Below are 24,515 nucleotides of genomic sequence, written 5' to 3' on the forward strand. Positions count from 1 at the left end.
TGAGTGTCGGGGAGGGAGGGCCACCAGGTTTCCCCTGGTCTAGCTGTTTTGCTCACTGAGAACCACGGAGAAGTAAGTTTGTTGGAAACGCGTTGGGCTTGAAAGGCCAGGGTAGACGCTCGAGACTGGAACTTGGGACATAAAAATTTAGGGAGACGACCAACAGCATTTTCAAAGGCACAGAGGTGGACTTAGGTGTCAGGGCAAGTTTTAGAAACTTTCCACTCACTCCTCCCCGACGCACCTCGGACTGTGCCAAGGTCTCGCGCAGGCTGAAGGGCGCATGCGCACACCTACGGTCCCGGACGGCCCCCGGGCTGCAGCTCTCGGATTGCGCACGCGCGGTGTGTGGCGGTTGCCATAGAAACGCGTGGCGCTGACCCGGCGCTCAGCTCCTGCGGCCGCGGGCTCGGCGGCAGGGGTCTCCCGCGGTCCCTGGCGCAGGTGGCCGCGCGGAGGGCGGATGGACTGCCGCGGTGTGGTGGGGGCGTCGGGGTACGGCGAAGAGGGAGAGGACGATGAGGACGACGAGGAGGAGCGAGAGGGTGGCACTGCGGGCTGTCTGGGGGCCAAACTGCCCCCCATCGCAGGCAGCGCCTCAGAACTGAACAAACGGAAGGTGAAGAAGAAAAAGAAGAAGAAGACCAAGGGGTCCGGCAAGGGGGACGGTAAGAGGAGCAGCTAGCGCAGCAGCCTAGGCTCCAGTACCAGAGTTTCTTCTCCGAGGTCACCTGTCCCCACTCCTCACAGAGACCGCCATCTACTTGGGGACCACTTCAGACCGGAGACAGAAACTCGCCAGTCCCAAACAGAGGTCCTCCCGCTCCCCACACATATCACTTAACGCAACACAGTGATGCCTCAGCCCTGCCCCAAAAACCATACATGTCCACAGGACCCCAAGTCCTGCATGGAGAATTCTCAACATTCATAGAGACCCTCTACCCCACAGAGATCCCCAGCATCCCCAGCGTTATTCCTGCAGAGCTTCCCAGCTCCACACAGGAACTCAGCTTTGCACCGACACCCTCTCCGTTTCCTAATCCCTCAGCTAAAATTCAGAATCTTAAATAACCACACTTTCCCCAAAGAAATGTCAAGGCCTCCTACAGAGATACCCTCATCTTCACAAAAACTTATCCCAAGCCCAAGATACTAAGACACTGGTGACAAACAGTCACAGAAACACAGGGTTTTGCTTTCTGCCCCATGTGTTAGGGGCACCTGCCCTCTTGATGTTATGTAATAAGACTTAAACTGTAAATGCATAGTAAGAATCCTTCCTGCACAGGCTGTCTCCTGCCCTCGACTACACGTGCACCATCACACCAGTCATTGCTACATAATCCCCAACACCCTCAACAACACCCCCCATAGCATTATAACCACCAAATATAACTAACGTACAGATACCTCAACCAGCACACACATTCCCAGGCGACACATACATATGGGTACTTGGCTACACACTCAGGTGCATAAACCCCACCTCCCACAAACACTTCATAAACCCACCAACACCTGCCACAAGCCCACAGAGTACCAATATTTTACCAAGTTCCTGTTGAGCAGCCTTTGGATTTCTTGACAAAGGCACTGAGCACCCAGTTTATGGAGAAAGAGTGCAATGATGACATAGAAGGCACCTGCCTGTGAGTGCTGTTTCCACTGGTGTGGTCCCTTTCTGGGCCTTTGACTGTCAGGGAGGTGGCTCTCACCTCTAGCACGGGTAGTCCTTGGTTCAAGTTTCTGGGCCCTCGCCTGTTGTGTGTAGAGCTGGCACCGCTAGTAAGCTGGAGGCAGAGGGAATGACAGCCTTCCCCACGTCATCCTTGTGGTTTGCAAAAGGGAGCAATAGGAAGGTTATAATGACTTGCTCCGGTGGAATCCTCATAGGCAAAAAAAAGTTCTGGAGTTGAGGTCAGAAAGCCCCACGTGTATCTGCAAAACCAAATTAGGAAACTTATTGTCTTTTGGCCTAGTTTCTGACTCTGGAAATAATAGTGGCATGTAACTATTATGGTCAGCAGGGGACACCAAATAGTTTTTGAGGAATAGGAAGAAAGAGAAATGCCCAGAGAGGATTGTTTTCTTATTTTCACTTTTTTTTTTTTAAGATTTTATTTATTTATTTGACAGAGAGAGATCACAAGTAGGCAGAGAGGCAGGCAGAGAGAGAGGGAAGCAGGCTCCCCGCAGAGCAGAGAACCCGATGCGGGGCTCTATCCCAGGACCCTGAGATCATGACCTGAGCCGAAGGCAGAGGCTTTAACCCACTGAGCCACCCAGGCGCCCCTATTTTCACTTTTTTTGTGTGTGGGGGATTCTGTCTACCCAAAAAGCAGAAGGATAGGCTGATAAAAGAACCACAGCTTACAGTATTTTATATAAGGGCTCTATAATTCAGAAATGGTATTAATGTTAAAAAAAAAAAAAAAAAAAACCCTCAGTACAGGCCACACAGCAGAAATAGTTCCTGGCTGGGCATGATATTGCTTTCCACAATCAGATTTAGGAAGCTTTTCTGTTGTTCTTCATTCTTCCCATCGTAAACAAGTCCAGACTCCGGGTGGAGTCATAGACTCTTTAAACTGCTCGGTACCTGGGTGAGATAAAGAGCATGAATGGCATGGTGGAAAGAATAGGAACAGGGCACTGGGATCCAGGCCTGTGTTCAAATCCTGGCCCCTACCTCTCACTATGTAATATTGGTAAGGTAGACTTTTGGAGTTTCAGTTTCCTCACCTGGAAAATAAGGCTTATCACCTTTATCCAAAGGACCCGGCCTATAGTGTGTGGTCAGTAAACCGTTCATCTTTCCCCCAAATTACTTGACCGAAAGCCTAGAGCCAGTGGGTATATAGGAGGCCCTTGGGCTTGGCTCTTTGAGCCCTAGGACAGGAAGGGTCTCCACGCCCCTACATCTCTGGGGATTTGGGCATCACACCTGAGCAGGCTGAGGGCAAGCCTGACCACACAGGCTAACACCCTTGATCTGCTCAGCAGATAAACAGCAGAGTCGAGGCCTGAAGAGTCAGCAGCTGTCCTCATCCTTTCACGACATCTTAAGTTCCAGCAAAGATCATGGCCCCAGGCAAGAACACAAACAGGACAAAGGTGAAAACAAGCCCATCCCGCCTTACTCCACTGTAAATCTCCCCCATTTCGCTGAAAAAGAAGAGAACCTCTCCAACCACATCAACGAAAGCCTGCGTTGGGACGGAGTTCTCGCTGACCCAGAGGCGGAAAAAGAAAGGATTCGCCTATATAAGCTGAACCGGAGGAAGCGGTACCGCATTTTGGCCCTCAAGGGCTTCCACTCTGACCTGGGTGGCGAGGAGAGCCCTGAGAACCTTCTGTACCTCTGCGATAAAGACAGCAGCTCGGACGGCAGGCCCTGCTTTGAAGGAAGCCTCGCTCCCAAGCTGCTGCCCTCTGACCTGGCTGCTGCTGCGCCACAGTGAAAATCCAGCCTGACGCTTTCCCGAACCACCAGCTTTTGTGTTACCAAAGAATAATAATAAAAGGAAATCAGGCTGTCTGAAGGAAGCAGATGTCTGGTGTGTCGATGAGGTCAGCTTCTCCGTCCACCAGGGTGCCTCTCGTGGCCTGGGGAAGGCACTGTTTCTGAACAGAAGCCATGGAATGGACAGAGCTCTTTCTGATTTTCTTTTTTCTTAGATAATCTGGCATCTCTTTGTTACTTAATTTCTCATCACCGACATCTGTAATCTCCTCTAAAAGAGAAAGTGTGTAGATTATATCGATTCTAAATCTAAAGCTAATTTAATGGGTGAAACTCCTCACACAGCATGCTTCTCTAGGCCGAAGGAAAATGCCCCAAATATCCCGGAGGGTTTTTTTTGTTTTGTTTTGTTTTTTTAAATTACATACACTCCCTGCCCTTATGTGGTCTTCAAAATAACTGAGTTCCAGAACTCCATCCCTGGGAGATAATTATGAGAAGTCTCAAAAGGAATATTGCTTCTCTTCTAAATATGGTCCTCCCAAGGGAGCGAATTGGCAGTTGCCAGAGGGGAAGGGGGTTGGGGGTGGGGGAAACGGGTGAGGGGGCTCAGTGATGGGTGGTAAGCAGACTTGTGGTGGTGATCACATTGTAGCATCAGACACCTGAAGCTTATGTAATTTTACATACCAATTTTACTTCATTAAAAAAAAAAAAAATATATATATATATATTCCTCCTCTAATCCCCTAAAACAGCATTTTAAGCAAAGTTCTAGAGCATTAAAAAGGTCCTACTACACTACTTGTCCTAAGTTAATATTCTTCCTTTGCTCCAATATTTATTAAGTGGGGGCCAAGGTGTTGCATTAGTTTGGGTTCTCCAGAAGCACACCCTGAGACAAAGACTCAACTGGAAATAGATTATTTGGGATCTAAAGGAAAGCTCAGTAGGGAAGGCACAGGGAGGGGAAGCCAGCCAATCCAGGGGCACAGTTAAGCCTGTTTCCATACTGGAGCTTAATCCCATCTGGAAACATTGTCAGGCTTCTCACGCCTGAGCCTGAGGGAGCTGGGCCATTCTACTGCCCATAGGCCTTGGCTGAGGGATGGTCCTGGTGGGGGGGGGGGTGTTAATTTCCTGGCATTTCCTAGAGGCCTTCCTCAGGCACAAAGATGCAGATCTGGAGGTCCAGGGTGGGGTAGTCTTTATGCAACATGGTGCAGGGCCCAAGAGGGACAGAGCAGCAGTTTAAGATCAGGTTCCTGTCTTCCAAGGAGTTACGACCTGCATTGTACTCAGGAGAAGTTGAAAGCCAATACAAAACATTACAGAATGCTTTTTTGAAAGTGAAGGGAAAGTGGTCATCTTGGTCCCTGCTAGCCCCAGCTGACACAGCAGCCCTCTTTTCACCTTTCCTTAAATGGCCACTTACAAAGTTGTTACCATACTGTGACAAAATATAGCAAAGAGACTTTTGGAAAAGCCATGTCCTCTCCCTAGACTCTCTAGGTTAGCAGCCAGGTCCAGCAGGGACCGTCAAGCAGACAGGAATAGCCCTCCCTGGGATGCTGTCCAGATTGAGGGGCACCTATAGAATCAAGTGAAGAGGAACAAGGGCTTTGGTGTGTCCGCATGGGGAGGAGACGGGACATGTGTTAATCCTCAGCCACAGGACCTTGCCTGATGCCTCAGGGCTCCAGGTAAAGACAGCAGAGGATGGAGCGGTTCAGTTGTCCTCTGGATCAACCGTAGTTGCTGGGGGTGTGGTGCATGGGACAGTGAGGCCACAGGATGCCTTGGTCGCTTTACAGGGGCGTCTTCCATGCGTGGTGAGAGTGGGGCTGGCCTGTGATCACCTTTCTGCTATGAGATTTCCCGGTGCGGTGGTTAAAATGATGAGCTTTGACATCAGAGCTGAATTTATGTCTTTCCCGCTATGTGCTAGCTGTGTGAACTTGGGGAGATTGTTTAACCTCTCTGAGCACTAACCTCCCACATCTGGAAACAGGGACACAGCTACTTACCTCCGTGCGGTGGGAATCAAATGCAGTACTTACATAACTCCTTTAGCAGAGCGCCTCGCCCCTGGGAAGCACTCAGTCCACTGGGAGAGTTTTGAGCGACGATATTTTAGGTTGGGGCGGCTGCACAGCCACTGAGGAGGCTGTCCTGCTGACGGTGTAGTGCTCATTCCATCAGAGGGTGTTTCATAGTGGGATGTGGGTAGCCAATAGATACAACTTGAAGAAACCACAAAACAAATTACAGGGGTCTGGAGCAAGAGGGAATGCAAGAGAAATGAAGCCAGGGTCTCAAAGTCTGGTGGTCTGGGGGCCTTGGGGCGAAACATAAAAGTGCCCGCATGTAACCTGGGACTACCAGCTAAGAAGCCTGCTTCAGAGACAAGCGGAACAAAGCTGAACTCAACACCTAGCCTTGGGCAGAACTGCCCCATCAGACCTGTCCATTTTTACACAAGAAATAAATGCCTGCTGCCGTGTGCCACTACGGTTTTGTGGTTGTTACGCAGCAAGAGCTGACTAATGGCAGGTGTTCCATGAAGGCCCACAATAAACATATTTGGGATCTGCAGCTTTTCATTTTGCCAAACTTATTTGATCATAGAACCTTATTTTATTCCATAGAAAGCATTTCGGGAAGTAGTGTTATGAATGAAACACTTTGTAGTATTTCTGCTCTAAAATAAAATTATTAGAATTCAATTTCGAGGGGCTCCTGGGTGGCTCAGTCAGTTAAGCGGCTGCCGTCAGCTCGTGTCATGATTCTGGGGTCCTGGGATCAAGTCCCATATCGGGCTCCCTGCTCAGCGGGGAGCCTGCTTCTCCCTCTCCCTCTGCCTACTGCTCCCCCTACTTGTGTGCTCTATCTCTCTGCCAAATAAATAAAGTCTTAAAAAAAAAAAAGAATTCAGTTTTGAGAAGAAGTATTTCTTGCAATAAGATTTGTTACCTAGTCAATAGAGTCATTCCCTTCTCATATTTCTGGGAAGTATATGAAAATGGCTTCCTAAGATTTATCATATTATTCATTAAACCTGCTACTTTTTCCCTTGAGGTACCAGCTTAATCCGATATGCTTAGAAAGGTATTTTTGAGGCAAAATTGAAATATTATTAGTTTCAACATGTTTGCTTCTCTCTCTACACACACACACACATACACACACACAATTATAGCTTTAATCTACATGCTTTAAATATTTTTCCAACATAACCTTGGAACTGCTATTAGCTCATTCATTTTATGGGAAATTTACACTATATAACCTAAGTGGCAGTGTTAGCTCTTGTCACCTGAGCCAGCCAAATTAATTTCTGTTAAAAAGAGATTGGCTTAAAAAAAAAAAAAACAACCCACATGCACACATATAATTATATGCATTCTTGGGACATATTTAAGTTGTAACTCAAAGATTAACCGATAAGCCACCAAGCCTGGCTGCGAATTTGACACTTGAGTGAAATAAGATGCCTTCACTTTCGATAATTCTTATCAACTCTTCTCTTATCAACGCTTTGCCCAAAGGGACTTTCCATCAGGGAAGACAATGGTCTGAGATTGAAGAGATTGTAGGTATTAAATGAATTATGTTATCACTCCAGCTGCCTCACTTCGAGATACTGGAAGTAAGAACTTCCCACGGCAGGCGGACCTCACTTTTGCCCCTGTACTTCATTCTTGACAAGAGTGTGTGTGAAGGACACTGATAGACAAGGAGCCCTACAGTGGGGTCCTGGTGCCCTGATTCCAGTGTTTCTAACTGTCCCTTTGTCCAGTGCCTACAGGTTTGTCCGGCCCAGAGCAATGTCCCACCGTCAAGTAAATATGTGTTAGACTAACACATGTATTTCTTCTGCAAAATGGGAGAAAGGCAATTTTTAAAAAATATTTTATTTATTTATTTATTTGACAGAGATCACAAGTAAGCAGAGAGGCAGGCAGAGAGAAGCAGGCGCCCCACTGAGCAGAGACCCCGATGCGGGTCTCGATCCCAGGACCCTGAGACCATGACCTGAGCTGAAGGCAAAGGCTTAACCCACTGAGCCACCCAGGCGCCCCAAGAAAGGCAATTTGAAAGGGGAGGCAGGAAAGAAGGGACCGGCCCAGTCATAATTTCAGGGTAGGTGGGTTTTAGCCAAGAGTACACATTGAATCTGTGAACAAATGCCCTAAAACTTTCTGTGCTGAGGGGTGCCTGTAAAATCTTTCTGTACCCCCAGGGGAATGCTCCTACAGACAGAAGTATCATGGTATTAAAATACAATCACATCTTAAAATTTCTCAAGATGAGGTGTTTTTCTCATGTTTCTTCACCAAAACATGATTTTACTGTAAAAAAGAGAGGCATCTCTAAGTTTTGTTTCTTTAAAGATAATTTATTGTTAAATGAAGAGGTCACAAAGCAAAATGGAATGGGACAGATGTCAAAGATAAATTTAAAAAATAGTTTTTGTCAAACACTGTTCTGGATTTCCTAAGGTTAGAAACAGGAAAAGAGTCAAATGAAAAGGTAATTATTCTTTTCAAAAGGTCTGACTTTGAAAAGGAAACAACTTTTCTCTGAAAATACAAATCATCCTTCTTACATGAAAGCTATAATTTAAGAGACTGAGAAAAAAGACTTTTTAATTCATAAGTAAACCGTATCTCTCAGATATGCTTAAGAATGGTTGGTTTTAAGGAATTTTAAAAATCATTGCTTCCACCTCGTAAAGTCACACACAAGTCCACCAAGATCAATGTCATTTGATCCACCCTGAAGTGTCCCATTACATCTTCTTACGCTTCTTTCCTGTAATTTGCCGCAAAGCAGGTTTGAAGAGAAAGAAAGGATTAGAAAGAACTGCAGTTAGTTCCCTAGCGAATAACTTAAGATAAAACCTGCTTTTCAATTTGCCTTACCCATTCACAATGACTCATTTCTACTTACTTTACTGATATATTTCAGATTCTCTCCACAGCTAGAATGCTTTGTCCAAACTTAACCCAACCCTCCAAAAACAAAACAAAATCTCATACGGACATCTCAAAACGTTGCCGTTTTGGCCATGTTCTCCCATATGTCTCTCCTGCCACGCTGCCTACAATATCGTTCTGAGCTCATCCACGTGTCCCCACTGGGCCAGGACACAAAGCCTTGGGAACTCTCTTAACATAATTTAAAAATTACATTTACCGCTTGTCTTAAATGCCACGATTATGAAATCAGAGAGGAAAAAAATCCATTTTCATCAAGAAATGCCATGTAATTTACTCTTCCAAAGGAGGACAGCATCTGTCACTCTGCATAACGGAGGTCCTGGAGTCCCAGAGTGCCACCTTTACGGGTCGCCACTGAGCTTCACTGTGGCAAACTGGGGACCACGAACCCACTCAAAGCCTCTACCGAGGGTTTCGTCCAACAGTTAGGGGCATGACGGACCACACTACATTAAAGCTGAAGAAGACACCGGACAGTTTGGCTCTAGAGGCTTCGAATGACTTTGAGAGCGATTATCATCACGCCTGCTCTCCTCAGAACATAACTCCCTGCTGTGGCTCCACGGTCCCCAGACAGCTCTCGATTCCGTTTTCAGGACACACAGAAGCCATCAACAGAAACCCCAAAATACAGCGGGAATCCGGGTTTACAATACTCTACAACCCTCAAGCACATGGTCTAATTTGGATGTATTCAAAGGAAATATTCACGGATTGTTCTTTCCAATATTGGAAGAGAAAAGGCCGCCTGCCACATTTTTCACTCAAACCCCTCAGGGCTTGGCAGGAGGAAGAGGCATGGGCTGGTGGGGAGGCAGGGGGGGCCGTGGGCTGAAGCCAGACACAGCCTGGCCCACAACAGCCTCTGGCCCAGCCACCCCTTCTGCTTCTGAGCCTGGCTCAGCTGAGCTCTCGAAGTGTCCTCCACATGCGCCAAACGCCATGATTGTCACTTACGTTACAGTAAGCACTTACAAGAAACATGCACCATCCCAACGGCGCCCAAGTTTTGGGGTTTGGCTTGTGACATCAATCCCTATCCTGAAGTCACCTTTCCTGCACCTGGAGGGAACGATGGGGCGATTTTCTTGCTTTCTGGCTTAGACTTAAGGCACTGCAGAATTCCTCTGCGGTGTTGACCCCGTCGAAGTTGACCCGGGGTCCCTGGAAAGGACGCGCATGCTGATGAAGCAGGTCACTGGAAACATCTACATCTGCCTCTCCCAGACGCCAGCCAGTCCTGCATGAGCCGAAACCTTATGGAGTCCCCAAAAGTGGTTTCCCTCAGCAGTCCTTCAAAATGCTGTTTCTCTAGGCTATGTTTTATCTTATGAAGAAAATAGGAAAGTATTTGGAAACCCAAAATACATATCAGGAGAGTTACACAAGCCTGGGGAGACATTACCAGATGCCAAGTGTTCAAGGCACTTTGCCCAAGCTCGGACCCTACCAGTGGAAGGACCCAGAACTGAGGCCACGGCTCTCACATGGGTCCCTGGTAGATGTGAGCCTCCTGAAGAGTGGGGAGAACAGGGTGAACCTTTTCTCTCTTTCTTAAAAAGGCATCTTATATTGTGGCTTGGGGTTTTTTTGATAAGAGGATGTAGAGAATTCTAAGAGTTTGGGTGAACAGGAATACAAATGGAAAAGAAAATAAATGATGGAGTGGAACTGAGCTCTCCACAGGTTGGACCCAGTTGGTGGTCACAGCTCAGGGAACCAGCACTGCTGTGGGGGAAGATGACTCGGGGCTGGAAGGTCTTACAGCTCACTTTTTCCAGCCCAGAGACTTTATCCACGCTCTTCCTCAGGCTAACCGGCCGAGAGGAGAAGAGCCCTCTTCTCCCTCCCTATTTCAAACTGGGGCCATTTTCCTTTCGCTCCAGTTGGCTTTCTATTTGTTCAACAAATTGAGACTTTGGGGAAGCCATGCAGCGGCAAATGAGAAATACACGCCTTTGGAGACCAATCTGAACACTTTAAAAAACCCAGTTCTCTCCATGACTATAAGAGGCTGTGACATTGTTTTCTTCCCCAGGCCGGACTTTGAGGGGCAACGACGAGGCCAGACTCCTCTGGAGCACGTGGGCCCCTCGAGGGCAGCGGAAGAGCCGGTCCGAGCCCACCCCGCCCCCGTCAGCACTCATCAGAGAGGCCGTCGCTGCCCAGGACCTCTGAGGCTTCGAGCTCCACGCTGGACAGGAACCTCCTCAGCGTCTTGCGGCAGTTGTAATCCAGCGTGGTGGTGTAGATGGTCTTGGGGTACTTGGGGTAGACGATGGTGGTGCTGAGGAAGCGGGCAGCCTTGTGGCGGGGCTCGAAGCGCACTTCCGCCTTGTAGCTGCGCCAGGTGGAGTCGGGGAGGCAGGTGACGGTCTGGCTGCAGGAGGCCACTGCCAGGCCCAGGGGCAGGTGGATGTTGTCGATGAAGTGCCGCTCGGAGTCATACTTGACGGACGACGTGTACCTGGGCGGGAGAGAGAAGGCAGCTCGAAGCCGTTCCGCTGAGCTTGGGGCACGATGGCCTCCACTGTGACCTTGATCCTCTGGTGGGGTGCGAACCCCGAGACCAGGCTGCTCTCGTCAGAAGCAGCCCAGAGCTGAGGAAGAGCTTACTGGGCGGTACGGTTCAAAGCACTTTCTTTCCAGGATCTAACCTAACGGAACCAAGCACCCGGGAGAAGAAATGGCCGCACAGAGGTCAAGGTTACAGTGGGAGTGAGTGGTGGGGCTGGGATTTACGGGCAGGTGTGCAAGATCCCCACGTTCACCCTGCACGCACTGTTTCTCCTGGCAGGCGGCAGCCCCTGGAGGCGGCGCCCGTGTGTGTAAGCTGGAAGAGCCGCTCCAGCTGCTTTTCCATGTCTTGTTTCCTCTTTCTGAGAAATGTGCCCAGAAGTAACTGAACAAAGTGTTCACATGCGGCAAGTGGTGTATGTCAGTGGCAGAACAAGGCGGGTTCTACCCCCTCATAGGGGTCCATGCTTTGTTTTCTCTGTCCCCTGAAGTCACCATCAGCTTGCTTTTTTTTAAATGAAGCTCTCTGTCCAACGTGGGACTGGAACTCATCTGACCCTGAGATCAAGAGTTGCATGCTCTACCGACTGAGCCAGCCAGACGTACCGCCCCTCCCCACATCGGCTTTTTAATGACAGAATGAAGGAACCCAGGAATTCTTAAAAGTTCAGTAATACCGAGTACTAGAACTTGGTCCCCCTTGGTCTTCGATGGGGAGACCCCTCAAACCAGAGACTCGGAGATCTGACCTTATCAATTAGAGCCAATCACCATCTTGATTTCCACAAAATAAATCAACTTCCATGTTCCTCAGCAACTACTTTACCTTTTTTTTTTTTTTAATTCTTTCTTTGGTAATTTGGGAGCTAATTATTATTATTTTTTAATGTAAGCAAAGCATTAGTTCATTTTATTGAGTAATTATTACAGCTTCATAGAGCTTCACACAGACTCTACCCATGGGTCCAGGAGTAAGAATCAGCATTCTTTCCAGTGGGTCGGTTGGATGATAGAAACATTTATTCATTCCCCTTAAGCAAGTGGGTAAGAGGCTGGCGGAAGCTAAGGTCGGGAAGTCATGTCCTCATTTTGTTCAAAATAAAAGCTCCACAGGAATAAAGGACTGAACTGCTCACCTCCAAACTGGTGAGCTGCCTTTGTTCCCCATCAAAGGGCCCTTTGTGTTAGGGAACTGAAATTCCAGCAAAAAAAAAAAAACAAAAAACAAAAAAAAAACCCCACAAGCTACCAAAAGTAAAATTCCTTTCCCTGAAGAGACAGATCTTTAACAGAGACTCTCAGTGGATCTTTGCCCCCAGGTAATCCCGGATGAGATCAATTCCCAAAGGAAGACTCGCCCTTGCCCAGTGAAACTGTAACAGGAGACAAGGGTAGAGCACCTTGAAGCAGGGGCAGGGCAACGGGGGACGCAGCTTCCTGAAAGAGGAATTATTTTATTATAAAGCTCTATGCATCTGGTGGTCATGATATGCAAAGGCAAAAAGGGCAAAAAGCAAGTCGCAGGACTTTACATATAATATGATCTTGTTTTTATTTCAAAGGGTGTACCTATATATTAATATATCTACATATAGATATAAAATATCTATATATAACATATATTTATATATAGATATTTTAAATTTTTAGAAGATTTTAAGATTTTATTATTTATTTGAGAGAAAGAGCACAAGCAGGGGCAGCAGCGGAGAAGGAAAAGCAGGCTCCTGACAGAGCAAGGAGTCCGATACGGGGCCCCATCTCAGGCCCTGAGACCATGACCCAAGCCGAAGACAGCAGCTCAACTAACTGAGCCACCCAGGTGCTGCAGGGCGTGTCTATATATTTAATTGGTTAGAACACATAAAGAAATCCAACACAGTACCCAACAAACTATGAGTAGTCTTTGGCACTTTTTTGTGATTAACTTTTTAAAAACAAACAAACAAACAAACAGGCATTCATTTCTGGAATAAACAAGGAAAAAATGAAAAACTCCAATCCAATCTGTGCCCACTGTATTTACCTTACTTCCATTGGTGGTAAGGGGTCAAACTCTACTCCTTCGCCAAAGGACAGAGGGCACAGCCTTGGTGAGCAGGCAAAGGTCAGAGGGCTGGGCAGAGATGCTGGGTTCTGCAAGAATGGAGAAGGCAGTTAGACCACAGGCCAGGCCTCCCCCATGGCTCTGAGCTTCCAGCTGATGGGCTCGACTGTGATTTGTGTCCCCGTCCTGGGAATGAACCTGGAGTAAGGCCGCCCCACAGCATGGGAAGAGCTTTGGCTGGAGAACCAGGAGGCCTGGGTCACATCACGTGCCTCATTACCTTATCTGTACACCAGGGGGATGCCTCCTTTCTTCACTGGGATTTTGTGAGAGGTTAAGGAGCTCAGCATCATGACCCTGGGATGAGACCTTTGGGCGGCTGCCCCATCCCGCATCAAGGCAGTGGGAAAACCTTGACAAACTGGGGTTTCACTAACCAGAACCCTCAATGATGTATCCCCCAACGCTGCCATGGTCTCAGCAACACTCCAGAAAAGGCCAGAATGAAAAAATTCTACCAGAAATTTTTTCACACTGAAGATTCAGTGGGACTTGACCTGTGCCTTCCCAGCCTCTGGGACGGCTCGATGAACACCCAACCAAGACAGAGGGAGCCACAAACTCACTGGTAAGATGAACACCAAAAAAGTTCTCTACACCACCTTCCACTGCTCGGCAAACTCGAAGAACCAGAGCACAGCATCCCTTAGAGGTTATCTGGCTCCCAGCCTGGACGAGGCCCTGAACTTTCTGGTTCATCAGGTAGCCTGAATAAGGGAGGGTTCTGTCCTAGACACAGGTGCTAGTTTTCCCCGAGTTGACTGGAATTGGGCCTCTGTGGTAAGTGTTCAACAGGGAGCAGCGCCTTGGGTTCCTGGGGTTACTGGCAATCTGTCACTTTCTTTGCCTGATTTGAGAGAAGGATCCACACTTGGGCCAGGATGTGGAGGTGGCAGCCCCGCCCCCCGACGTCTTCCAAGGTAAAGGAAGCAGACAGTTTTAGAAGAGAGGCTCTAAGACTTATCGTGTTACCAGGCCAGTGCCAAGTGAGGGTGCAGGGTTGAAATACGAAGTCAAAGGGGACCAGGGTAGGTGAGGGAGGGGCGAAGTGTCCTCTGGGTCCAGCTCCTGAACTTGGGTGGAGGGCTGAAGAAGCCCTGGCTGGAGGAGGGGCTGTGGCTGGGAACCGTGGTCAGTAGACGGGGGCAGGGGAAGGTGTGAGCACTGACTGCCACAGAGCTTTCGGAAATAGCCCCCAAGCAGGGACAGTGGGCCCTGCTCTGCCCCCAGCTCCCTGGCTACCAGACCCTCGACCTAGGGAGTGCCTCAGGGCAGCCCTGGGGGCTGCGGGATGACAGCAGGAGGGGAGGTGCACAACTCTCCCACACTCACACTGCAGCCAGGAAGTCACACAAGCCCTCAGTTCTCCTGCCCCTGCCTTATGGGCTCTCTCCTCCCTGCTAACCCAACAGACACGCCACACCTCGGTGCAGGTGCAGGCTGGAAATGGGACAGGCATCAGGAATGACAACAGACACATGAACAAGGTGCCACCAGGGAATGGGGACCAAGCCATTGATTCTGGCATGACTCTGGGAAGCGTCAATGAAGACTTCCCCGAGGAGGTGACAAATTGAGCTTGAAGGGCCAGCAGGGGTCTGACAGGTCAAAAAGACAGCTGTAGGAGAGGATGGGCTCAGAAGGAAAAGGCATGAGAGGTAGAGGGACAGCATCAGAGACACCAATGTATGTATCTGCCTGTGGTCAGGGGGATGAGGCTAGAAGGGCCAGACAACAAGGGTTCTGAAGGCCAAGTTGAAGCAAGTGCTGCGCTCCAAAGGGAATGCACCCCGATGTCCCAGAGACAGGGTCACTGGGTCAAGAACTCCAAGCCCATCGACGTGCATAGGTCTTTAAGGAACAGCAGCTGCCACTGACTACTTCACCCCAGAGGAGAGGGCCATACAAAGTCATCTCCAAGGGGTAGGAAGGGGGGCTGAGAGCCCCACTTTGAGCCTTGGCTGTAGACAGGATGTGGCTTCCCCTGAGCTCTAGGTAAAGGCAATAAACACCACCACCACCTGAGCGCTTCCTAAGGCAAAAAAGACTACGTGTTTTTTCTTTAAATAAAAACCTTGAAATAAAATAAAAGGATTCCTTTTTGAAAGGTTCCACCCATCTAAAGGCCTCCCACCCTTCAAGTGCCAGATGGGGATTAGGTGACAGGAGAAGGGGCTGGCACCAGGAGGCGGGAGGCTCACGGGGTAACTTTTCTCCAAGGTCCCCTCCCACACCATGAACACGGTCCCCAAAGGCCGGTCCCTCTTGCTCTCTGAATCAGGGAGCTGAAGCACACACACCCTTCTCCCCAAGACCAGCCAGGAGGGGGCCGGTCCTTGGGAGGCGCCACCGGTGGGGGGCTAAGGCCGGGGGTCCCAGGCCCGCAGGACAGAGAAGGCTGGGGTTCCTTCTCGGTGTCCCTGGCCCCTCTCCAGCCCGGCCCCGGGCAGGAACATGGCCGAGCCACAGCCTGGCGGCCCCGGGGACCGCCACCCCAAAGACAGAAGGCGGGGGCTCGCCTCTCCCAGGGCTCCCGCGCCTCCCAGGCGATGACAATTTTCCAGCCACCGTCTCCAGCTGGCCAGGCTTTCGCCGCGCTCCCGCCCCGGGCTCCCCGCGATGGCCACGCCGTCCCGACCGGCGGGTGGCGGCGCCGACGGCGCTCCCGGAGCAGGCCGGCAAGGCTGGCGGTGGTCCCCAGGGAACAGGCTGCGGGTGGGATGGGAAGGGAAGGGGCCCGAGCGGGGGCACTCACCGGGGCCGCGGGGGTCGCCGCCGCGTCGGGCTCCAGCGTCCCGGGGACCGGCGCGCGCTCCCCGCCGCTGCCGCCGCCCCCAGCCGCCGCGAGCCCCCAGTGACTGGGACTGGGGCTGGGGGGCAGCCCTGAGTCCGGACTGTCCAGGACGCCGTCGCCCTTCTTCTTGGTGTCCACGAGCTCGGGCACATCCTGCAGGCTCAGCCGGCCCACCATGGCTGCTAGCGCGCTGGGGCCGGGAGCCGGGGGTCGGGGGCCGGGGACCAGCGAGGGGCGCGAGGGGAGCACACGCGGGCCGGGGCCGCTGCCCGCCCGGCCGCCCTCCCTGCCGGCTGCCCGCGCGCGGTCCGGGTCCCACGGGCCGCCGCGCTCCCGGCCCCGCCCTCCGCCCCGCCTCGCCCCGCCTCTCCCGGCGCGCGGGGACCGACCCGCACAGGCTGAGCCGGGAGGCCAGGCGCCAGGGGCCGCTGCGCTCCCGCCGTGCGCCGCCCGAGTTCCACTCGGCGCTGACGCCCAGTCCGCCTCGCGCGGCCGATTCGGGAGCGCTGGGGACGCCGGGCGGGCTCCGCCGCGGGAGGGACAGGCACCCCAGCACCGTCGCCACCCCGCGCCCCGCTACAGGTGGACGCGGGACGCTGCTCGCACCAGGCTCCTCTTGGCGCCCTGGCCCCTGGCCCTGGCCGGGCAGGGCCCGGCGGGCGCTAGTGGGGAGCCCTGGCGGTTTGGAGAGCCAGAGTGGAGTCCCGGCCTGCGGAGGCCTGGGGAGCCGGCCGAACCCAGCGAGCAAACAACTGGAAATTATTAATAGTTAATGCGCCTCGTATGGCTCCAAACGCCTCTTGGCTCAGCCTTGCGGGCTGTGTCTCCAGCTCTCACTTCTGCCCCGGAGGAGAAGACCTACTCCGAGTATCCTCAGGGGACTCCAGGAGGGGGACCCGCATCCCTCCCTGGTCTGGCGGCTCAGCTGAACATGCTGTGACCACACCAGACGGGAAAATTCTGCAGTGGGCGCAGACTGGGACCTCGAAAGACACGAGCTCAGTAGACTGCCCAAGGGGCTCTAATAGGTGGGGGCCCTAGTTTTCATTCATAGGAGTTCCTTTCTAAAAACCAGATTGGGGGATTCCTCCTTTCTTTAGTTTGACAGAGAGACTCCATCTCAGTGGGAACTCGGTTCAGTAGCGCCAGCTGTAGAACTGGGCTATCCTCAAATCTAGGACTTTTGCTCCCAGAGGCCTTCATGATTTTCAGTAAATGCTGGAAGCTCCCACCCCCACCAGCCACTCTCCTTTGGGAGTTTCTGATGGGTGTTTAGCTCAGGGCTTGGAGCTGGAGCCGCACCCAGACCCAGTTGGCATGTGCCAGCCCTGAGAGGCTCTGTGTCCTGTGCGCACCCACCCCCCGACCCGCAGTCTACGTCCTGGCAAAAACAGGTCCCCGCGCTTGGGACCTGTTAAAGCCAGAATTCAGAGTGGGTCAATGTTAGAGTTTCTCCTGGCAAAGTTCAGCCCTCCTACCTTCCTCACTCATCATTTTGAAGTAACAGAAAAGGGAATTGACTTGGTCCAAATCACATAGCAGGTAGGAGGCCGCTTGCCTTGGATCATTCCCTTCCCTGGAAAATAAAACCTGGCACATGCCTGTGTACTGGGAGGTCGCTCATTCATTTAGGGCCTGTGAGACTGGATTACAAAGTCAACAGGGCACAGTCTTGGACCAGTGGTTAGTGCAAGGATGAACTGTTAGCAGTGGGCCTTAGAAGCTGGGCCAAGTACGCGGCCGTTCCCTCCTGCCCATGATAATCCCACCATCTGCACCTCCCAGGCTGCCTTCAACACGGGAGACCACGGGAGGAATGGGCGTGCTTCTTGGCGTTGTGGAAAGCGTGGTCTGTTGATTGTGGGAGGACCTGGCGCCCTGGAAGGAATTTGCCCCCCAGCATTCCCAGCTACATCCTAAGAACCCTTCAAGTAGAGGTTAGGCAGGGCTTTCTGAACCCAGAGGACGGTCCTCAGGCATCACCCAGGACAAATGCCAATGAGTTCCTGAAGCATAAGCCAATGGTCCAATCTGGCCTCCTTCTCCACAGAGGAAGCCAGCATTAATTCACACACAGAAAAAACTGTGGAGGGGCTTGAAGACGATTCCAGCCCCAGGTCTGGACACTGATGAAGAAGCAGCGTTGGAGACCCACCCAGATTCCCCGGAAACAGGTGCTCCCTCTGCATAAGCCGCACCAAACTCGGGTCTTCCACTGGCTCCCAGCCAATCCAAAGACAATGAGGAGGGATCCCAGGTTTGTACCCCCCTGTCAGACTGTCTATGAAGAGCTCAAGGGAAGTCCGAGCAGATTGGAAACCACATGGTGACCGAGGGGAAGGAGGGGAACGTCCTGCCCACTCTGGTGTCTCCACCAACTCACCGTTCCTGGTGGAGACAAGCAGAGATGCTCTCACCATCCAGCTTTGACCTGCCCATGTGTCCTGAGTGTGAGATCAGGGGGACATCCTCTGTCACTATGAGGGAGCCATGCCCCTCAGCCTGGAAGGCAGCTGTATCTGCTCTGCCCAAGCAATGAGCTCATAATGTGAGTTCGTATGGTCGTCCTTTGGAAGAGCTCCATGACCTGTGCTCATTGTTGTCCTCGTCTTATTCCCGATTGCTTTCCCAAGGATGCTTCTTCAAAAATCTCTAACCAGCGCTGGAGAAGGACAATGGGTCCCACCTTTACCCACCCCTGGTCAGCCTCTGAAGACAGGCCTTCTTTTGAGGGATTGCTGGGGCACACCTAGAAATCGGGGGTGGGGGGACTCCATGACACCAGACAAGACCGCAGAGCCTGTTGAAGAGTGGCCTCTTCTCCATGCTGGCGTTCCAAAGCTGGACAGGGCCATGGTCCCCCTGCCTGGGTCACAGAGACCGATGTCCTCACAGGACTTGGCTTCTGGCCTAAGGCCTTTCTCAGAGGCGTCTGAGGAACAAAAGATGCCGATCGATGATGCCAATCCTGCATTTTCCCTTTTTCTGCACTAAATTAAGCAGATGCCTGAATGGAGTTGAGTCAGACAAGCACAGGGCAGGATCTCCCCCCCACCCCGCCCGGCCCCCAACTGCCGCAGCTTATTGTTTTGGAACAGCTGGTCTTCAGTAAACCCAGCCAGACAGCAGATTAAGAACATCCAGGGGTCCAGCACGCTGGCTTGTGCCCCTTGCCCCGTGGCACCTTGTCATCCCAGCCCCTTGGGTCCCAGGGTTCTGGAATTCCTGATGCGGTGGATTTGCCTTACCGTGGAAGCAGGTCCTTCCTCTCCTTCATCTGCCCCCCATCAAGCCAAATGCTTTCCAAAAAATGAAACTTTTTTTCCGTATTTTAGGGCTAAGATGATAGTTTTCAAAGAACATCAAAAGTGACCTGCTGGATTCAATTAAAAGGAGGAGTTGAATTGGGGGCACCTGGGTGGCTCAGTCATTAAGCTTCTCTGCCTTCAGCTCAGGTCATGATCCCAGGGTCTTGGGCTCGAGCCCCGCATTGGCCTTCCTGGTCAGTGGGAAGCCCAGTTCTCCCTCTCCCACTCCCCCGCTTGTGTTTCCTCTCTCACTGTGTCTCTCTCTGTCAAACAAATAAATAAAATCTTTAAAAAAAAAAAAAAGGAGCTGAATTAAAAAGGGGATCCTTGGAAATGACACCGCTCGTGGGAGTGTGTGTGCACAGGCGTGGTGAGGTCAATTTCCAACCCTGAGCCCCTGGCGCTCACAAAGATAGCCGCCACCAGAGAGAGCCAAGGGATCCCAAGGTTCTGTCTTGGCGATTTGAGAGAGAAATGGGCCTGGGGGCACGGGTCAGCTCCTTCTCTGACCTTTCAACTGGGTGGAAAGCCCTCTGGCTCAGCCCAGCGGGCGACACTGAACCTAGAAGCTGAATGCGGATTGGGGTGGAGTCAGGCTGGTGTCCCCTGTGTGGGGATCCCCTTGACCCCAGACACAGACTCTATCCTCCTCTATCCTATTTGTTTGCTGAGAGCAATGCTCCCAAAAGCTCCCTAGTTACACAGAAAAGGGCCATGGCCTCTGCAAAATAAAACCCAGATGGGATTTTGCAGAGAGCTGGGGCACACGGCCTCCTTGGAGCGGCATCAATACACTTGCGCTCCTGGCTCCGTCCTGTGTATTCACACTGGACAAGGACTTGCAGCCTAGAAAAATCGCTCTGAGTTGAGCAATTGAAGTTAAGACCCTTGGCTCCTTGGTGGAAAGGAAGGGTAGAAGGGTGTGCTGTCACCATCCCTGGGGAACACACAGCAGGTCTGTGCGGTCACACTCCAGAGGACACAGGGAGACATCGTGGTGTTTCAGGACCACCCCGGGATTCGGGCTTGCCTGGGCAGTGAGGGGAGAGACAGTGAGTGGGAGCCCATGGAGGCGGCCAGTTGGCTCTACGGTGAGGATCTGAGCCACGGTGTCCCTTCCTGGGAGCTGTAGCCCCAGAGTGCATTCCTCTCCTCCCCCAAGTTCAAAGCTGAGTAGACGCAGGCAGGAGGCGGCTGTGGTTTGCAGCAATGTACAACTGGGAACTCTCCATACTTGCTGAAGACATTTACGTGCCTTTGAAGAAATGTTTTTCAGTTCTGAGTCTCAGCTGAAAATTAGCCAGGGGTGGGGGAAGAACGTGGGGTGAGAGGAGAGGGACCAAAGAAAAACTGCTTCTCATGTTTTCCCACGCCATATCCCTGCGTGGGGAGGGGCGCTAGCATTTTCCTGCCTCTTGCCCTGTGCTTTTGTGGGATGACCCCAACCCCTGACAGGTATTTCTGGAAATCTCTGAAGGTGTCTCTCATGTGCTCATAAGTAAATCTGGTCACATACATGAGAAGCCTGCCGTCAATTTTCTTTTTCCTGCCCCCTCACCACCCCTGCCTCTGGTTCTGCTAAGTTGTGTGACGGTGTCCCACGATGGTGACCCACCACGGTCCCCTGGCAGGCTGCCCTTGCTGAGACCACCATCGGATCCACCAGGCGCCTGGGAGACGTCATAGCCATGCCTTCGTGGGTACCGTGCCTTTGCCCCTCACCAGGCACTATCCAAAGCCCTGGGCGCTGCTGCCAACCCTGATGGTGGGGAGGTTAATTTGGAGGGTGGTCCTGGAGAAGCATGGCTTCCTTTTTGCCAGCTTCTCGTACTAGGATTAGAACTTGAACCCTGCAGGGCTAGGCCAAGGAACGAAGAGTAAAAGAAACACAACCAAAAAACCCCTTTGAATTCCAAATCCCTCCCCACTGAGCCAGGCCCAGCTTTCTGCCACTTCTCCTAGGACTTCTATAAGAGGCTCTCAGGTCCTGTATGGAAAGAGGCTGTCTGGACCTGGGGATGATGGGATACTCTACCGAGGCCGCAGCTGCAACTTCTGCTCCACCAGTACCATCAAATGTCACCCAAGTCCCATCTCAGTGCTTCGTTTTTGTGTTGTTGCTGTTTTAAACATTTTATTTATTTATTTGAGAATGAGCAAGAGAGAGCACGAGCAGGGGGGAGAAGGCGGGGGGGAGAAGCATACTCCCTGCTGAGCAGGGAGACCAACAAGGGGCTCTATCCCCGGACCCAGAGATTATGACCTGAGCCGAGGGCCGATGCTTAACCAACTAAGCCACCCAGGGCCCCTCAATGCCTTGTTTTTGAAGGCTGAAAGGTGGACCTGATATCCCACAGATATCAGCTAACCTGTTAGCATCAATGCTGTCTGCGTGGCACCCTCCTGGGGCCAGAGCTGCCAGGTCAGAAAAGGGGCCTTCTGCAGTTAGCGGGCTGTGTTGGAAGCAGGAATTTCTAGAATGTCAGGTATCATCATCTTCTACCCCCCAAGATATGCTTCTACCTAGGACACGATACCTGCCTGTCCTTCTGCACACTTGTAATCCAAAGAACAGGTAACATAAGCTAGGCCCAGGCCTCTCATCACACACGAACATTGAAAACTCTGGGCTCTGTGCTCCTAGTTGAAATACTATTTATGGCCTCATTCCACCAGAACACATTTTAGCTCTGCTCCCAAGGTTGATAGCTCTTACCAAAATCTGTTTTGAATTTGAGTGTCCGCTCTCCCACAAGACTCATTCATTCGACCAGCACCTACTGTATGAGAGGTAGAGAGCGTAGGAGCACAAAGAGAGCTCCACCCAGCTCGGGGAAAGAGGGAGGTGAGGCTTGGGGAAAGATTTCTGAAGGAAGTAGCACATGTGCTGATTTTAAAGCACCGAGGAAGAAATAGGCAGGCAAAGAAGAGAGGGGGAGAAGGCAGAGGAACAACAGGCCAAGGCTGGGAGCTCTGACAGTCTTTGCTTATGACTGAGGGGTAGACTGTGAAGCATCCTCTTTACCTAATGCCACCTGCTTCATGGTCAATCTTGGGAGCTTTTTGGTGGCCCCAGCCAGGAAGGCCTCAGGCTGCCTGAACTGTAGGGATAAAGGCCATTGTTGGAATCCAATAATGTTTCCTCAAGTTTGCCTAAGTCTTGGACTAGATCTTGAGACATCATGGCAGAGATCTGGTGGTCGTCCTTCTCTTCTGGCTTAGCTTCATTGGGTAGAGGGCACTGCAGACATGGCCAAGGCTCCAAGTTCAATCCCTTCTGGAGTCAGTTCCACGGCTGGACATGCGTCCTGCAGACCTGTTGCCCTGGTGATCAAGGGAAGCAAGAGGTAGGGTGGCTGGCTTCCAGCCATGCTCTTGGCTGGAAATGCCATGTCAAGTTCACGGTGACAAGCTCTTAATTCTCCTCTTCACTTGTGATGGGGTTGTTTCATGACTGTGTGCTCTGGCAGATGAGAGGATAATGTTCTTTTAATTTTTTTTAACAGGACTCAGTTGAGCTCATGTGCCTCCATATTCTCCCAATGGAGAACTGTATTGCTAACTCAGTTTAGTTTCCTATTTTCTAGAAATGACTAGTGGCTTTAGATAATCACTGTTCTTATTCTCTTTTGCCTGGTGGCATCTAGGAAGGCTTATTCTAACATGGTGACAGCAGGGGTGAGGTGGCTGGGATGAGGGCCTGGTCCATGGTCACCTTCCTACCTCTTTGGCCTCCACTAAGGAGAGCTTGTTTTGCTTGGCCATGGAAGGCTACTTTTCATAGCCATAAGCCACACTTGCAAGGGGTCTTCCAGTGAGCTGGCCCTTTCATTACCTCTGGGAACTCAGGCTGCTTGGGAGCCATTGCCTGACCGTGATGGGGTGTGAGGGGCTCTGTGGGGCACACCCTCCCCTAAGCCTGTCTGTCCAGACAACACCCTCAGACACTGTCTCTTCTCCCTCAGGCACTTTTTTTCTACCTCCTCCAGGCTCCTCTATGGGGCCTGAGTTCTCCTAGATTGATCAAAGCAAGCCAGGCAAATAGCTTCTAGATCAGTATTTCCCTCAAACTTAGTGAGGTGTCACTTATACACCCAGAGGGCTCAGCGCAGAGTGGTGGGGTTCTGGAATTCTTCTCAGTGGCCTTCAACCTCTAAGCCAAGTCATATTTCCTCTAGTTTTTCCTTTCCTGACAGTCAAAACCCTCTTTCTTTTAAAATGGAAAAAAATAGTTATGTCAAAATGCACTGTGATGATGGTGTGGCTTGTATGCCAAGTCTTCCAGAATTTTGGCTCTTGAAACATAAAGGTAGGGGCACCTGGCTGGCTCAGTTGGGAGAACATGCAACTCTTGATCTCCGGGTTGTGAGTTCAAGCCCTATGTAGAGATTACTTAAAAAAAATTTAGGGGTACGTGGGTGGCTTAGTCACCAAGTGTCTGCCTTCGGGTTGGGTCATGATCCCAGCGTCCTGGGATCGAGCCCTGCATCGGGCTCTGTTCAATGAAAAGCCTGTTTCTCCCTCTCCCACTCCCCCTGCTTGTATTCCCTCTTTTGCTCTGTCAAATAAATAAATAAAATCTTTAAAAAAATTTAAAGGTACACTTTTAGAATAAGAAAACCCAAACACAGTGCTATCCCAATACTCTTGCATGGACCTCCACGGCTTTCAAGACCTCTCAAGACTTTCCTCTCTACTCCAGAATCACAAAAATCTATGTAGTTCCGAAGCTAAGGATTTAAACTATGACGTCTCTGTATGTTCCCTCCCGAGGACAGTGCATATAGGACGCCCTGCCTGTGACTGGAGTGGTGGGGAGAGGAAGAGATAAAGAAGAAAAGAGGCTCAATTTAATATCAAACTATTACCTCTCTCATACACAAAGGATAACCTTTGCTTTCATGGGTGAACCAACAAAGCACATCCTCCGGGAGCCCTGACCACGAGGGAAGCCACAAGGCTCTTGCTTCCTAAGAAAGCTTCCTTGCTGCAAGATACAGGCCCGGTTGAGTCACATTTGGTTTTATGTAACGAAACCCAAAGGGGAACTTCTGCTTACCGAGTTTCTAGAGGCAGAGCTACAACTATATCCTCTAGATCGAGAAGCAGGAAAAAACATCTCGGGCCCGTGAGGTGGAGGGGCGGGGGGCACACATGCTGTTGATAAGAGCAAGCGTGAAACCATCTCTTTAGAGGATGTTTTGGTAAGGGCTAGCAAGATTTTTTTTTTTTTAAAGATTTTATTTATTTATTTGACAGAGAGAGATCACAAGCAGGCAGAGAGGCAGGTAGAGAGAGAGGAGGAAGCAGGCTCCCTGCT

At 51.1% G+C, this 24,515-nt stretch overlaps 2 protein-coding genes across 2 annotated transcripts; one reads left to right on the plus strand and one right to left on the minus strand.

Annotated features, from left to right (window-relative positions):
- Window positions 1-463: 463 nt before the first annotated feature.
- On the plus strand, window positions 464-3,464 carry LOC111151423 (chromosome unknown C17orf97 homolog). The gene is made up of 2 exons (XM_022509415.1): window positions 464-668; window positions 3,004-3,464. The coding sequence occupies exons 1-2, from the start codon at window positions 464-466 to the stop codon at window positions 3,462-3,464; spliced, it is 666 nt and encodes a 221-aa protein (XP_022365123.1).
- Window positions 3,465-7,862: 4,398 nt separating this feature from the next.
- Window positions 7,863-16,064, minus strand: LOC111151574 (refilin B). Its single transcript, XM_022509647.1, has 3 exons — window positions 15,849-16,064; window positions 13,013-13,122; window positions 7,863-10,936 (listed from the first exon to the last, which is right to left on the minus strand). The coding sequence occupies exons 1-3, from the start codon at window positions 16,062-16,064 to the stop codon at window positions 10,606-10,608; spliced, it is 657 nt and encodes a 218-aa protein (XP_022365355.1). The 3' UTR covers window positions 7,863-10,605.
- Between the last annotated feature and the right edge of the window lie 8,451 nt (window positions 16,065-24,515).

The sequence above is a fragment of the Enhydra lutris genome, unplaced genomic scaffold, assembly GCF_002288905.1.
Source record: "Enhydra lutris kenyoni isolate GAN:26980312 unplaced genomic scaffold, ASM228890v2 scaffoldscaffold26, whole genome shotgun sequence".
NCBI lineage: Eukaryota > Metazoa > Chordata > Mammalia > Carnivora > Mustelidae > Enhydra > Enhydra lutris.